At 34.5% G+C, this 12,553-nt stretch overlaps 1 protein-coding gene across 1 annotated transcript; it reads right to left on the bottom strand.

The window, feature by feature from the left end:
• Positions 1 to 254: 254 nt before the first annotated feature.
• LOC149939237 (ferredoxin-fold anticodon-binding domain-containing protein 1-like) lies at positions 255 to 12,112 on the bottom strand. The gene is made up of 5 exons (XM_090178742.1): positions 11,808 to 12,112; positions 9,584 to 9,740; positions 7,376 to 7,594; positions 1,904 to 2,074; positions 255 to 1,360 (listed from the first exon to the last, which is right to left on the bottom strand). Exons 1-5 carry the CDS (start codon positions 11,989 to 11,991, stop codon positions 301 to 303), a joined length of 1,791 nt encoding a protein of 596 aa, XP_090034868.1. The 5' UTR covers positions 11,992 to 12,112; the 3' UTR covers positions 255 to 300.
• Positions 12,113 to 12,553: the final 441 nt, after the last annotated feature.

Raw genomic sequence — 12,553 nt, 5'->3', positions numbered from 1 at the left:
ATATTTAATTGATCACTTAATGGAAGTAACATTTTTAAAATAATCAATAGCAACTCTATTTAAAGAAATTAAATATTATTTGGTTTAAAAAGGTGTCGTAATTTACTTTCTTTGGAGAAAAAGTTATAAAAGTAAAATTAAAATCAGAATCTTAGTATTTGAGTTAAATCCGCTCTAGTTGTCACGATCAAGTGATGAAAAATACGATGTAGCTCATATAAACAAAACTTAAAATTAACGAAATTATTATTTTAAATTTATTTAATTATATCACAGAAGAAATTAAATCACAATTTAAAATCATCTAATCATAATGGATGGATATTTACCTAAGAATACCCTAAGATTTGTTTGAATGTCATTGGTCATAGTTTTAGACAAAACAAAATCGCAAGATCGATATGTCAGACGATAGCATCGGCTGACCCTTTGGGCACTACAAGACAACCCTTCACTATTCGCGTTTTCTCGATATTCTTCGAGAAGAAGTACTTCTTTCAAACAGTCACCTAAATAGTTTTTAAGAAATAAACCGAAATTCATTTCATTAAAAGGTTGAGCTTCTAAGAAACACCAAAATGAAATGTCATGCGGAGTTTCGAGAGGGTACAGAACTGGAGGTTTGAACACATTTTCACTATTCTCATCAATGTAGTCAAAGAGACTGATGGCTGGTGACCATAAGAGACACGAATCACGTACTCCAAGTTTAGTTCTTAATAAGGCGTTTATGTTCAAAAAAACGAAGACAGCGCTATTCTTGGTTAAACAGTTGGTACATTTAAAATACGACCCAATCGTGTTACAATTAGATAAAATTGGTATGGTCTTAATTGTGGAAAACTCTGAATTTAACCTATTTAAATACCTAAACCACGTATAATCTATTTTGCGACTTTCTACAATTTCAAAATCAAGCTGTATATTAACATCTACGTTTATAACTTGATGTACCATTTTGATAACTGCTTTAATAAAACGGTCACATTTGGCATCATCTAATGACGGAAAATGTAAGACCATGTGCATTTGAACGGCGTCAAACTCTTCGTTAATGGGTTCGGCCTCAAATACCATTCCCGTAGTCATTCTACAAAAATCCAACTCCAAATCATCAAACGTGCAATTGTCAATTAACGTTTGAGTGAGGTAGTAATAATTGGAATTTTCGATCTCAGCTGTAACGTTTTTGGTATGTTCTGGATAAATTTGAATATAACCTTCGTTAGTTCGATCAACTTTAGACTCTATATAAAGTGAGACATTTTCGTTGTGGCAAACATCAAAATTGGAATCTTCGAGGCACGTTAGCATTTGCTTTATGACCTTTGAAAATGTTTCCTTCAACTGACTACGGTACCTAAAATATTGAAAGAATACTTCAAAAGAAAATAATTGGACACTAAGGCGATTATATGAGCCCATTTGATTTGCAAATAGGTTCGTGTATAGTCTTTTATTACACGTATAGTTACGGTTGAGATAACATTTTAATCTATAAAATTTAGACACGACAGTCTCTTTGGGCCCAATTCAATCACGCTTGAAAGGTAAAACCTTCCACAAAAATAAAATAAAGACGATTTTTCATTGGTTCCCTGAAACTTTCTTTCGACGCACTTGAAGCTTATTCTCGCGACGTTTTCACCCCCCCCCCCCTCACACACTCGTCCATGACGCCCACGGATTCATAATTAAATACATCCTTAATATTTAATTATCCCGGGGAAATATTATACATGCGAAAATGTATCTTAGCTCCTTTATTTCGGCACGAATATAAAATGGTTAATCGATTTACCTTTAGTTTGATATGCTATCGTATTTCTATATATTTCAAAATGGGATTTACAACCGATATTTCACTTAAATGAGAGACACTTTTTCTTTACCATTGCCTTACCTGGTGATTCTTTGGGCGTAGAATTTCGGAATTAGAAAAGAACGTGACTCGCATAGACGGAGGCTGGACAGAATTGGAGCATCTGGGTGAAATCGATCCACGTCTATAAATCTCCCCAGAGTAAAAGTATGAACTACCGCTCCATCCAATCGAAAACTCTTCTCCTGTTTCCTATTTGAAATAAAAAAATTAACTAAATTTTATTTAAGTCACTACATGATTTTTGATATTCACAATAAATAAATTTATCCCGCCAACCAGCGAATAAGGCTTAATGTAAATGATATTTGTTAATAGGTTTGAAAGTTATCTTTTTAACATTGGAACGCGGTTGCCAAATGCATGTTTTCAAGCTATTCTAACTCGAAACTACACGGTCCGAACTATTAATTTGACAGAACTTTCAAAAAGAGTAACCTACTGTTTTACACGTGTAACACCTCAACGCCATTTTAGCTATGGCTAATTAATGATTCATTAGAAAGAGCAACCATTTTATAGCAAGTACAGAAAATTGCATTAAAATCGGTTAAGTGGTCTTTGAATTATTATAAAAAGAAGTCGAAATGGTGGAAATCGAGTTTTTCGGCGAATTTCCAGACTTTCTCGGCACCCATGACGTCAGAAAATGCGAAGCGTATCATTGGCTAATTGTCTGTAATACATATTTCTTTACATCTGGGATTAAAAGCAGGTTTATTTAACACCCAGGAAAAAGTCCTACGCAGTAGTAATTGAAATAGGCAAACACAAGCCTACGTAGTAGAAAAACGATATGAAACCGAAGGCTCCTTGTAAATTCTTCTTAAAACGTCGTATTTTTTTATTTCGATAATAAGCCTAATATTATGATTAAAAACCTCTGGTTTGAAAACTTCTACAAGTTAACAGAATCCCTCCACTTCAGTTCCTTCTATTTTAGGAATAAAACTACAGCTTTGATTTGCCCCAAATTGCTCGTACTACGGAGGAGAGAAATTCACCGAAAATTTCCGGATTTTGAGGAGCGAAAAAGGTCAATTTCGGACTCAAAGTTAATAAACTTAGGCTTGGAAATTTGTTTCGACTATGACATTTTTGGAAAGAGAACGTCCTGGGCTTCAAAAAAAAGCGCGCATTCATTCGTTTTTATTACTATCGATTTTTCGTGCAACCAACACTTTTACAGAAATGCTGGGTTTCATTGGGCGGATAAACGGCCGGAAATAATATTAACATTTTTCAGCCAAGTATTATTTTTAATGTTCCTATCCATGGACGATAAATGCGTAATTTAAAGACTTTAAAAGAAACGTTACACTGCTCTCACAATCAACATCGAAGAAATACATGTCGTCTTCGTATATAGTCACTCCACATGAAGTTCAAAAGAAGGCTTAGCAACTGTTCCAAAAATATTAAGACGTTTTCGGAATAATTTCGACAAATCGCGATAACCTTTATTTAAGAAACGTATACAGTACTAATAGAAAAAAAGATAAATTTATCTTGCACACTTGCTGAAATATGTATTATAATGTCGTCAGCAATTTTGTCTTCTTTTAAAATTAAATTATGCCCCTAATAAACAGTTGCTTTCTCTTAAATGCTCAAATACCTCTTAAAATTGAACCATATTTACTAACGTTAGCCACCACAAACTTTCGACACGAACGTGATTATACCACGTTTAGAATTACAGTCATTTATCGGTGGTATAGTTGTTATGTGAGATGGTTAGTCTTAACTTTTAATTGGTGAAAATTAATCGGTGTTCAGAACATTCAGAATTTTTGAATCTTTATAAAGTGATAAGGAGTGAGCTATTTCCAATCGCGGCATTTTAAGTGAAATGATCAAAGCAAATGTTATTCAAAGTACCGTAAATAAGGATAATTCCACGATATATTAATGCGGGTATTCACCTGACCCCCATGGATTTGCATATTTTTCTTAAGGTGATATCGAAAGAAGAAACCGATTTATCGATGTCCAGAAAGATACATGGATATGTTTTAGATGGAGAGATGAAGGTACCTTCACCCCTTTTATAACCGTCAGTTGATCTTTTGATCGGATTGGGAAATGAAGTTTATATCATTAGATTTAGAGCAGGATTAAATCGATATGTAGTTATTTTGCTATTTCTATAAAATATTTTGAGTTTTTTAATGATTCGATTTAACTCTTTGAATTGCGGAAATCAAAATCTTGAGGTATAAAGCCCCGTTTTCAACCACGAATTTTTCTTAAAAAAATCCCGCTTTTGCGTCAAAACCAACCGCGAGAAGCTTCTCTATCGGCTTTTTGTCACGAGAAGCAGATATCTAAATGGATTTGATATAGGCTTATTTTGAAATAAAAGCGCGTCAAAAAAGCAAAAGGGAAAAGCCTAAAAAATATCGCAATTGAAAACGCGGCTTTACATTTAAGTTTTCGTGAAATTATTTATATTTAAATAATAACAATATTTCATATTTGTATGTAAAAAATTTTGTCTAAAAAATGTGCAACTATTTAAAGAAATATTTTCTGATGAAGGGTTTAGGAAAAAAACTTATCGGGAAATAAAAATGCTTTGAGATATTACTTTATATTTTTAAACCAAAAGTCAGAAAAACTCAATGATGGGTTTTTTAAGGAGTCAAACCTCAACTTTAAATTCTAAAGTTTAAATGTGAAACATTTTATGGACATTGACTGCTTTTTCTCTGCAAAACGGAATGAACCCGGTATTTCTGGCCAAGCTTTTCAGGAAACACAAGGGTGATTAAAAAAGGGGTGAAGGCCAAAATTGGAAAACTGCAAATAGAGGAAGGATTCGATTTTTACGGTCGAAATAACCATAGAAAAAAGTTAAGGATAATCCGTGGGTAATTCTGTCTGGCTTGTTACTTGTTTTATTAAAATTATGCATTATATACGTTTTACTCAAATTTAAGAACTGAAAATATATCTCAAGGTTCATTTAAAGGCGTCCTTTGCTATAAACCTAGTGGAGCTAAGACTAATCATTTTCCAGAGTAAGTTGTCATTTACATCCTCTTTTGAAATTCCCAGTTCTTAGTAATCCATTCATTGTGCGGAATCTGTCAGTCCCTTATGAAATTAAGAGTTTTCTTAATATTACTGTAAACGTTAGAAGTCTGTATTATAGATATTCATCTTTGAAATCCATTCTTCTTTTGCTGTTAAATTTTAACTCAATGTTTTCTGGTTCAGTGATTTTAACTGAACAAGTTCTAAATAATGTACGACGCTGTTCAACGCCAATGACCACCATCAACCTATAATAATAAAATTGCTCATGAGTCGATTGGGTAAACTATAATTACATTACATCTAAGTCTTTCACGTTTCGGTGTGTTCTAATTGAAGTCCAACAAAACTTGAACTTTGAATATGCGTTCTTGTTCCGTTAAGCCACTTGTAATAGTTATTGCGCTCGGGTGCTAAAATATGTGTCCCTCACATCTGTAAATGAGGCTCCATGGTGGATTCTTTGGGTACGCATGGCTTAAGTTGTAAACGTGGCGCCGGTCGTTTGTCTCGACACGGAGCCGTTAACGACCTTCTAAAGCGTGCTATAGTTTCCGCTGGTTTACCTTCCGTGTTGAAACCCCTAGATCTTTCCAGGGACGACGGCAAACGTCCTGATGGTATGTCTCTGGTGCCTTGGGCCGGTGGTATATCACTCGTGTGGGATTTTACTTGCACGGACCCTCTCGCGCCTTCGTTTTTGGAATCTTCTTCGTCAGCCCCTCTCTGGGACGCTTCCCAGGCTGAATCGAGGAAGAGGGCAAAGTATGTCGGACTCGAGAACCGATTTACTTTTTACGCTGTTGCAGTCGAAACCCTGGGTTCATTTGGCAAGGAGGGTCTCGGTTTGGTTCATGCCATCGGTCGGAAGATTCGTCATTTGACGGGTGAAAAACGCTCGGTCGCGTTTCTCATTCAACGCATAGCAGTCGCTATCCAACGTGGGAACGCCGCCTCAATTCTGGACACTTTTCCGTCGGGTTCTTCTTTACCATAATGTGAATTCGGGTGTTTGTTATTTTGTAAAAATTCGCAAAATTAGACTAAAGATATTACGGAAATAAAGTTCAAAAGATATAATTATAGATCAACGACTAGAAGAAATAAAACTAGTATTATTCATAATATAATATATATTTAATAAAAATGATATTAAAAAACCATTCATTGGTATTAGTGTTAAAAAACTTTTCCTTCACATTCAATGTCTTTAATATTTAAAGAGACAGGCATAGCTGCGTTCAATTTTATTTCCTAATTAAGAAATAAAAACCACATAGATGAAATATGGTCCTATGATTCAGAATATATTACATACATGTACGTCATAAATTGTGATACTGTTTAAGCTTGTTTGCGACGTTAATAGATCTTTCACCTGGAGTGTCATTTATGATTATAGAGAAGTCATCCAGGTTTAAGTGCATATTTAGTTGGAAATATTTCCTATTAAAGTAATAATAATTGAAATACAGATCAAAGATTATTATAAAACTTGAGAAAAATTCAATTCGCCATACATTGAAATGCTGTTTAAACTCTTGTTCGCATTTGAGTCTTCCATCTGACTGAAAACTAACCATACTCTCTAATCTACTATTGTTGACTAATATATTTTGAAAAGTCGCATTCAATAGTTCATTTAATGATGGCGTTGTTACTCCCTGCTGACAATCATATTTTCTTCACTACCCTGCTAAGCAATAAGAAATATTGCTTAATAAAAATTTAAAATATTAAGCTTTACAAAAGTATTAACTTACAGAGTAAGGAAATATAGTTTAGCCCTTTAAGCACTTTTCATTTCATACCAAATAAATGTTTTTATTTTAAATTAATATATTTCACACCATTGTTCTGGAAAATGTATGCCAGAACTAACAATTTTCATAAAAAAGTTTATACAAAAGCATCCGCCATTTGTTTTCAGAGCCATGAAAAGTTAAATAAGGCGTTAAATTGCCTAGGGTCCAGTAGAACGAATAGTTCACAAGTTTAATAGGGTCCATTACGGAAAGGCCCCACCACCACGAACTTCTACAGCCTCAGCCTGGAAATTTAAGGCCAGCCACAACATTATTTGCCACAGACCAAAAAAGTCTCTGCACGGACCTAAAAATGTAAACGTAACGCTCGTATATGGTCCATCTCGGCAGCGCTTACTCTTAATTGAAACATTTTACCAAAACAACTTCATTACAAGTAGCTTCGAAGACATTATTGTATCTAGCGGGACGCATTTACCTAATTGGGTTTTTAAATAAACAGATTAGGGATTCCTTTGAAAAAAGCACCCAATAGTGGCAATATTACCACGGAGCCTAATATTTCGGGCAACTTCAAATTATCACGCATACTTAAGTTATAGAATTTTATTTTTTAATGTAAGTAATTAGAGATAGGCCATGCTTCCCGTAGCTCAGCATAAGCAAAGGCTGTTCCGAAGTTTTATACCTATATCCTGTGCTGGTATATTTAGTGTACGCTTCTGGAAAGAAAGGCGAAGCATCTCTTAGCAAAAATCCGAACTCCGCAGCATACTGGACGATTTTCCACGAATCGTCCCATCGTCTGAGGAATGGTCCATCGGCCAGAGTTCCACCTTGACCGGCGCACAGGGCCACCACAATTTCCACCTCTTCCTGTTTTGTTGCAATCAAAAGTTTGGAACAGCTATAAAATGATAAATTCGACACATAAGAAGATATTCGATGCTGGATCCAGTCATTTAATGTTTTTCAAAACTAGGAGCGCTATTGCTCGAATAAAGGGAAACGTATTAAGGAAACTATTGTAATCGTCTTAGGTACATTCGATACGTGTGTCCCTACCAGTGGCGATGCAAATAATTTTGAGTAATGTAGGTGAACAATAAAAAAGGTTTTTGGGTTTATTTATTTCCTAAAACTTTACAAAAATATGTTGATTCCACTAAAAATGTTAATTTGTGCACTACTTGTGACAAATGTCTTTAGTAATTTAAGGAATTAAAACGATTTTAATTTTTTAGAGCTCCTTATTAGGATTTTTGGGGCTAGTTTAAAATTTTAAGGTAGGTCATGGCAGCACCTATCCCGAGGGCGATCCTCCTAGCTTTGTCAAAAATATTATGCTACTAAACAACTCACTAAATAAATTCACAGAAAATAATATCACACTATAAAGCATACACGATTTTTTTCAGTGTCAAATAGGGATTTAAATTTACACTACCACACCAGCAATTACTCGCACCACTTGCAACACACTTTAAGAAGTCGGGTTTCAACAGGGTTGGCTAGTTAAAAACACACGGAATTAAACCACACTGTATAAACCACACTGAATAAATCACAATGGTTTATTACACATTTGATTAAACCACAATGGTTTTAGTTAGTTAGTTTAATTTAACTTTTCTACGATTTTCTCTAAATTATTCCCAATTACTTGTTCATTTTCTTAACAAAACACTACGAAACTAAAACTAAACGCTAAAATATTTCTATGTAATCGAAAGAAATATCTTAAACTAGGTTTCTGGCGTGATTTTTCTAATATTCAAAAACGAAACTAAATCTACAATTACACATTTTAAATCGATACTGCTGTTCTATAGTTGTTTATTTGTCAATAATAATCGACTAGACATAGATCAATGCATTTAAACGCGTGTTTGTTTAATCTTTAACAAAAATGTTGATGAGGGTCAAAGAAGTGTATGGTCACAGAAAATAAAATGTTAATTTTTAATCTTGGCATATAATTTTGGTACTTCATTTTTAAATCAAATTAAATTTAAGTTAAGTTAATAAAGACCGAATCTTGCAAAATTTACCCTACTTAACAAACTAAACATCTTTCTTTTAAAGGAAAATTACACCCTATTTTAATGCGAAGTCTTCATGGTCTACAATACAATTTATGTTTTTACTAGTATCTTGAGACACTTCCCGCATAGCTCTCCTAGCATATCGTATAGTTTGACAACAAAAAAGACTATTAGGCCACTTAATTCCTCTGCCTCTAAGCCGAGGCTTAGCCACGGCGGTATACAATTGTTGCAGTTACAGTGCCTTTTTATATCGTCAACCTCCAAATTTATTTCTAAACGATTATTTTGTTCAATTTGCGAATTGGTACGGTATACCTCGAGCGCCGTTCATTTCCAAGTATCATGCACGTCTCTGGCTGTTTCGAAGGTGCGTCTGCTCAGAGAGCCGACTGCAACATAAAAAAATTCTTTACCTGACACTACTAGCGGAGGTAAAGCGACCCCCGCTCTTCCCTCACCTACGTCTCACGTAAATAAATTTCAACTAAATAAATATTCCTCTCTCTCTTAAAGGGAGCCCTCACTCACAACAGGGGGAGGCATAGGGGTAACATAAAATCCAGACTTGCAGTGTGCTTCAAAACCAGTTTTTTTGTGACCCCTATGCCTCCCCTGTTGTGAGTGAAGGATCCCTTTAAGCTACGAGTGCTTTAAAAAAAATGGCGCTACCCAAGTTCTCAAATTCCGATTCGAGAGTAATTTATTTTAAAATTAGGAATGATTTATAAGTTTTTCGAATATATTAGTATATTGCTATTTAAACGGCCTTTTCAAGGAACCTAACATTAAAATAGGGTGTAATTTTCCTCTAAGTAAGCCAAATTGATTAATTGCCAATATACCTTTACCTTTGAAAGAATTCTGCCATCAGATTTCTATTCAATTTGATATTCATCTTTTTGTCAACATGTGGAAAATTGAAGCGAATTTGCGAAAGAGAAAGCTCTTTTATTCGAGGGTGTTCGTGAAGTTTGGTAGCGTCCACATCCGTAAGTACGATCCCTCCTACAAGAAAGACTATATTGGAAATTCATTTTGGACATAAAAAAGTACCAACTAAATTAAGTTTTCCTTTTGTGTTCAGACACTACATTCGCATCATACAAGAGAACTATTTTTCACGTGATGCGACCGAAAATAGACAGTTTCAGCAAACCCATATCTAGGCGTTGACGCGAACGTCTACCCATCGTGGAAGACGTTCGCGTAAACGCATTGCCTTGCTGAAACTGTCTTAAAAATTAATACAGTCAATCATCGGGCTTGGAATGTGTACATTAACTAATTATTCAATTTTATTTTGTCATTCGGTCGTAGGTTCCCATTGTTTTGCATGTTACAATAATTAACCTGGAATATCTGTAAAAATTTCATTCAAATCTGCTAATTGTTACAGAGCCTACTACGATAATTTGAGTCATTGCTTTCGTTTATATGGAAGCTTCGTTTCAACTAGTCGAAAATTACAGTAAAAGTTGACGAAACCCAGAATTATTTTAATATACTGTTAATCGAGCGTTTAAACTTTTATTTATGTCCACAAACATGGGGAGTAGTTTCTGGAACACGATCAAATTAAGTAAAGCGAGCTCTTCTGAATTAAATTGCAAGGAAAGGAAAGGGGCGCTTGGCGAAGTATGGGTTCCTTAATAAGCAATGCTGTTTCTTTTCCCACTTGGCTCCAGGAAATTGGTCCGCCTTCCACGAGGGGTTGGTCACTCCGCGACAGGGTTGGCAAAAAACCGGTTTTTGGTTGAAAAGTCCACTTGTATGGTTTTTTGCAAGTTAAAACCGGGCTTTTGGAGTTTTATCCAGATTTTTCTAAAATCATACATTTTTCTGGTTATTAAATAAAATAGTGTTATTTTCCTTACTCCACTATGATGCCCACCCGCTTTTGGCATCCTACACTATTAGTTTTACTGCTATTACACTTAATTACAGAAACTATACACTCTTTTTCGAAGTCGGCCATTTCATTACAGGCCTAATTTAAAATAGTACGGACAAAGGCGCCTGAACGTGCTCATCAGCTCGAGACGTCGCGTGCACTTGACCGCGTGAAGCGGCCTTGCATTAATTTTGAAATCAGACCTGTAATAAAATGGCAGCTCTCACAAATAAGGATATAAAAGAGTGTATAGCTGTTTGAAAAAAAATCAGTCTAAATAACTTTTGCTAATTTGCTTATTTCTGGCACTCCTAAATCATAGGCCGTCGTTTGCTATACAGAGTTAGTCTCACAGTCTCACTCATACGAATCATATTAGGTGTTTTAATTTGTTTATTACACTGATTTTATTTCAAGCAGTTTCTGTAATTAAGTGTAATAATTGTAAAACTAATAGTGTAGGATGCCAAAAGCGGGCGGGTATCTTAGTGGAGGAAGGAAAATTGATCCAGTATGGACCAATTTGAGAAATAGATTAGGATACGAAAAAGCAGAAAATTTGGAAAAGATAAACAGGTATCTTAATACTCAAAATACTAAAAAATGAATATTGATTAGTATAAACTAAACTGTAATGTTTTCACCAATAAAAAGCTCTTTTTTGGCTAAGTATAGAAACGTTTCTTAGTGATTTTTTTTTTAAAACAATGAGTTTTTGAAAAGTCCGGATTTTTTCCTGGATTTTTCAACGTGGATTAAACCACGAGGATAAAACCGGACATGTTACCACCGTGCCAACCCTGCTTACCCCTCGACCTCCCACCACAGCGGCACGGCCGTGATTGTGTCAATATTTATAGGGAAATTATTAAGTTTTGTGGTACTGCTATTTAACCAATTTTGATTAATAATTTGCATTTAACTAATATAACTCCTAAAGGCATAAAATACGTGTTGTTATAGAGTAAAGCAATGTAAATTGATATTTCAAACTGCAAAGCAACACAAATGTATACTTAGATGAGACACAATTTTTTATTTTTTCGTGAGTGCAGGTTTAGGCTGAAAATAATATTATCTCGAAATGCAGCGGTGCCGCGGTTCGACAGCCAGGCCTGGGCCTTGCCATAAATTCAGGTCACATTTAGGATTTTAATACAGATAATTACAATAAAACTTACCTTGTGACGTAATAAAATCAATGTTGTTCTGTTTAACGGAAGTAAATTTCAATGAATTCGAATGATAACATGTTGCTATAATTTTAACTTTAGAATGTATGTCCTTGGATAATTCGCAGTAAGAAAATAGACTAGCGGCAAATGAAAAATCTCCTTCTCCTATCAAAAGAATACTTTTATTCATAATGAATTTAATATATTAATTACATTTATAAAATTAAAATGTTTATTTTTAGCGTCTTTAGTTACTAAATAACAAAATTTGTTTAAAATCTACACGCGTGGCTACGGGAGCTGTCGACCGCTTCTGCTACGAGCAGTCAGTCTGGCATAAATTCCAAGATTGGCTAATGTAGGATACGCGATGAAAATAATATTATGTTTGGACACAACTCAACAACAGACACTTCCCAGGTATAAAAATTATAAAATTAGATAAAATAAAATAAAACACTTTTCGGTAATAATAAACAAAATCTAAAAATAAACAGAACAAAATAATAAATACAACACTAAACCTTAAATAGATGGCGCTTTGGTTGTTGTTTAAAAAAGATCGAAATGTATTATCAACCACCTTGGATTTCTTTTATTATTAATAATGGCTCTCATGGGATTCAGAATTGTTGAATTGTATGACCCGGGCCAGCTTTCGTCGTTCCTGGTATGTTTACAAATTACGTAACGCAGAAAAACAACTTTTTGGACTCCCTTCCCGTCCCCCTCGTAACAAAGAGTAACAAATG

This window comes from Leiobunum rupestre, chromosome 6 (genome assembly GCF_980474605.1).
Source record: "Leiobunum rupestre chromosome 6, qqLeiRupe1.1.hap1, whole genome shotgun sequence".
NCBI lineage: Eukaryota > Metazoa > Arthropoda > Arachnida > Opiliones > Sclerosomatidae > Leiobunum > Leiobunum rupestre.
The sequence above is the reverse complement of the archived record's forward strand: the minus strand, read 5'-3'. Positions and strand labels throughout refer to the sequence as shown.

Bases quoted from the DNA above. Each gene is read 5' to 3' on its own strand.
- LOC149939237 (XM_090178742.1), bottom strand. From the start codon at position 11,991: ATGAATAAAAGTATTCTTTTGATAGGAGAAGGAGATTTTTCATTTGCC. The intron at 2,075-7,375 runs GTATAAAACTTC...TATTTCAAATAG, and splicing joins TATACCAGCACAGGATATAG to GAAACAGGAGAAGAGTTTTC. The intron at 1,361-1,903 runs GTAAGGCAATGG...TCAATATTTTAG, and splicing joins TACGCCCAAAGAATCACCAG to GTACCGTAGTCAGTTGAAGG.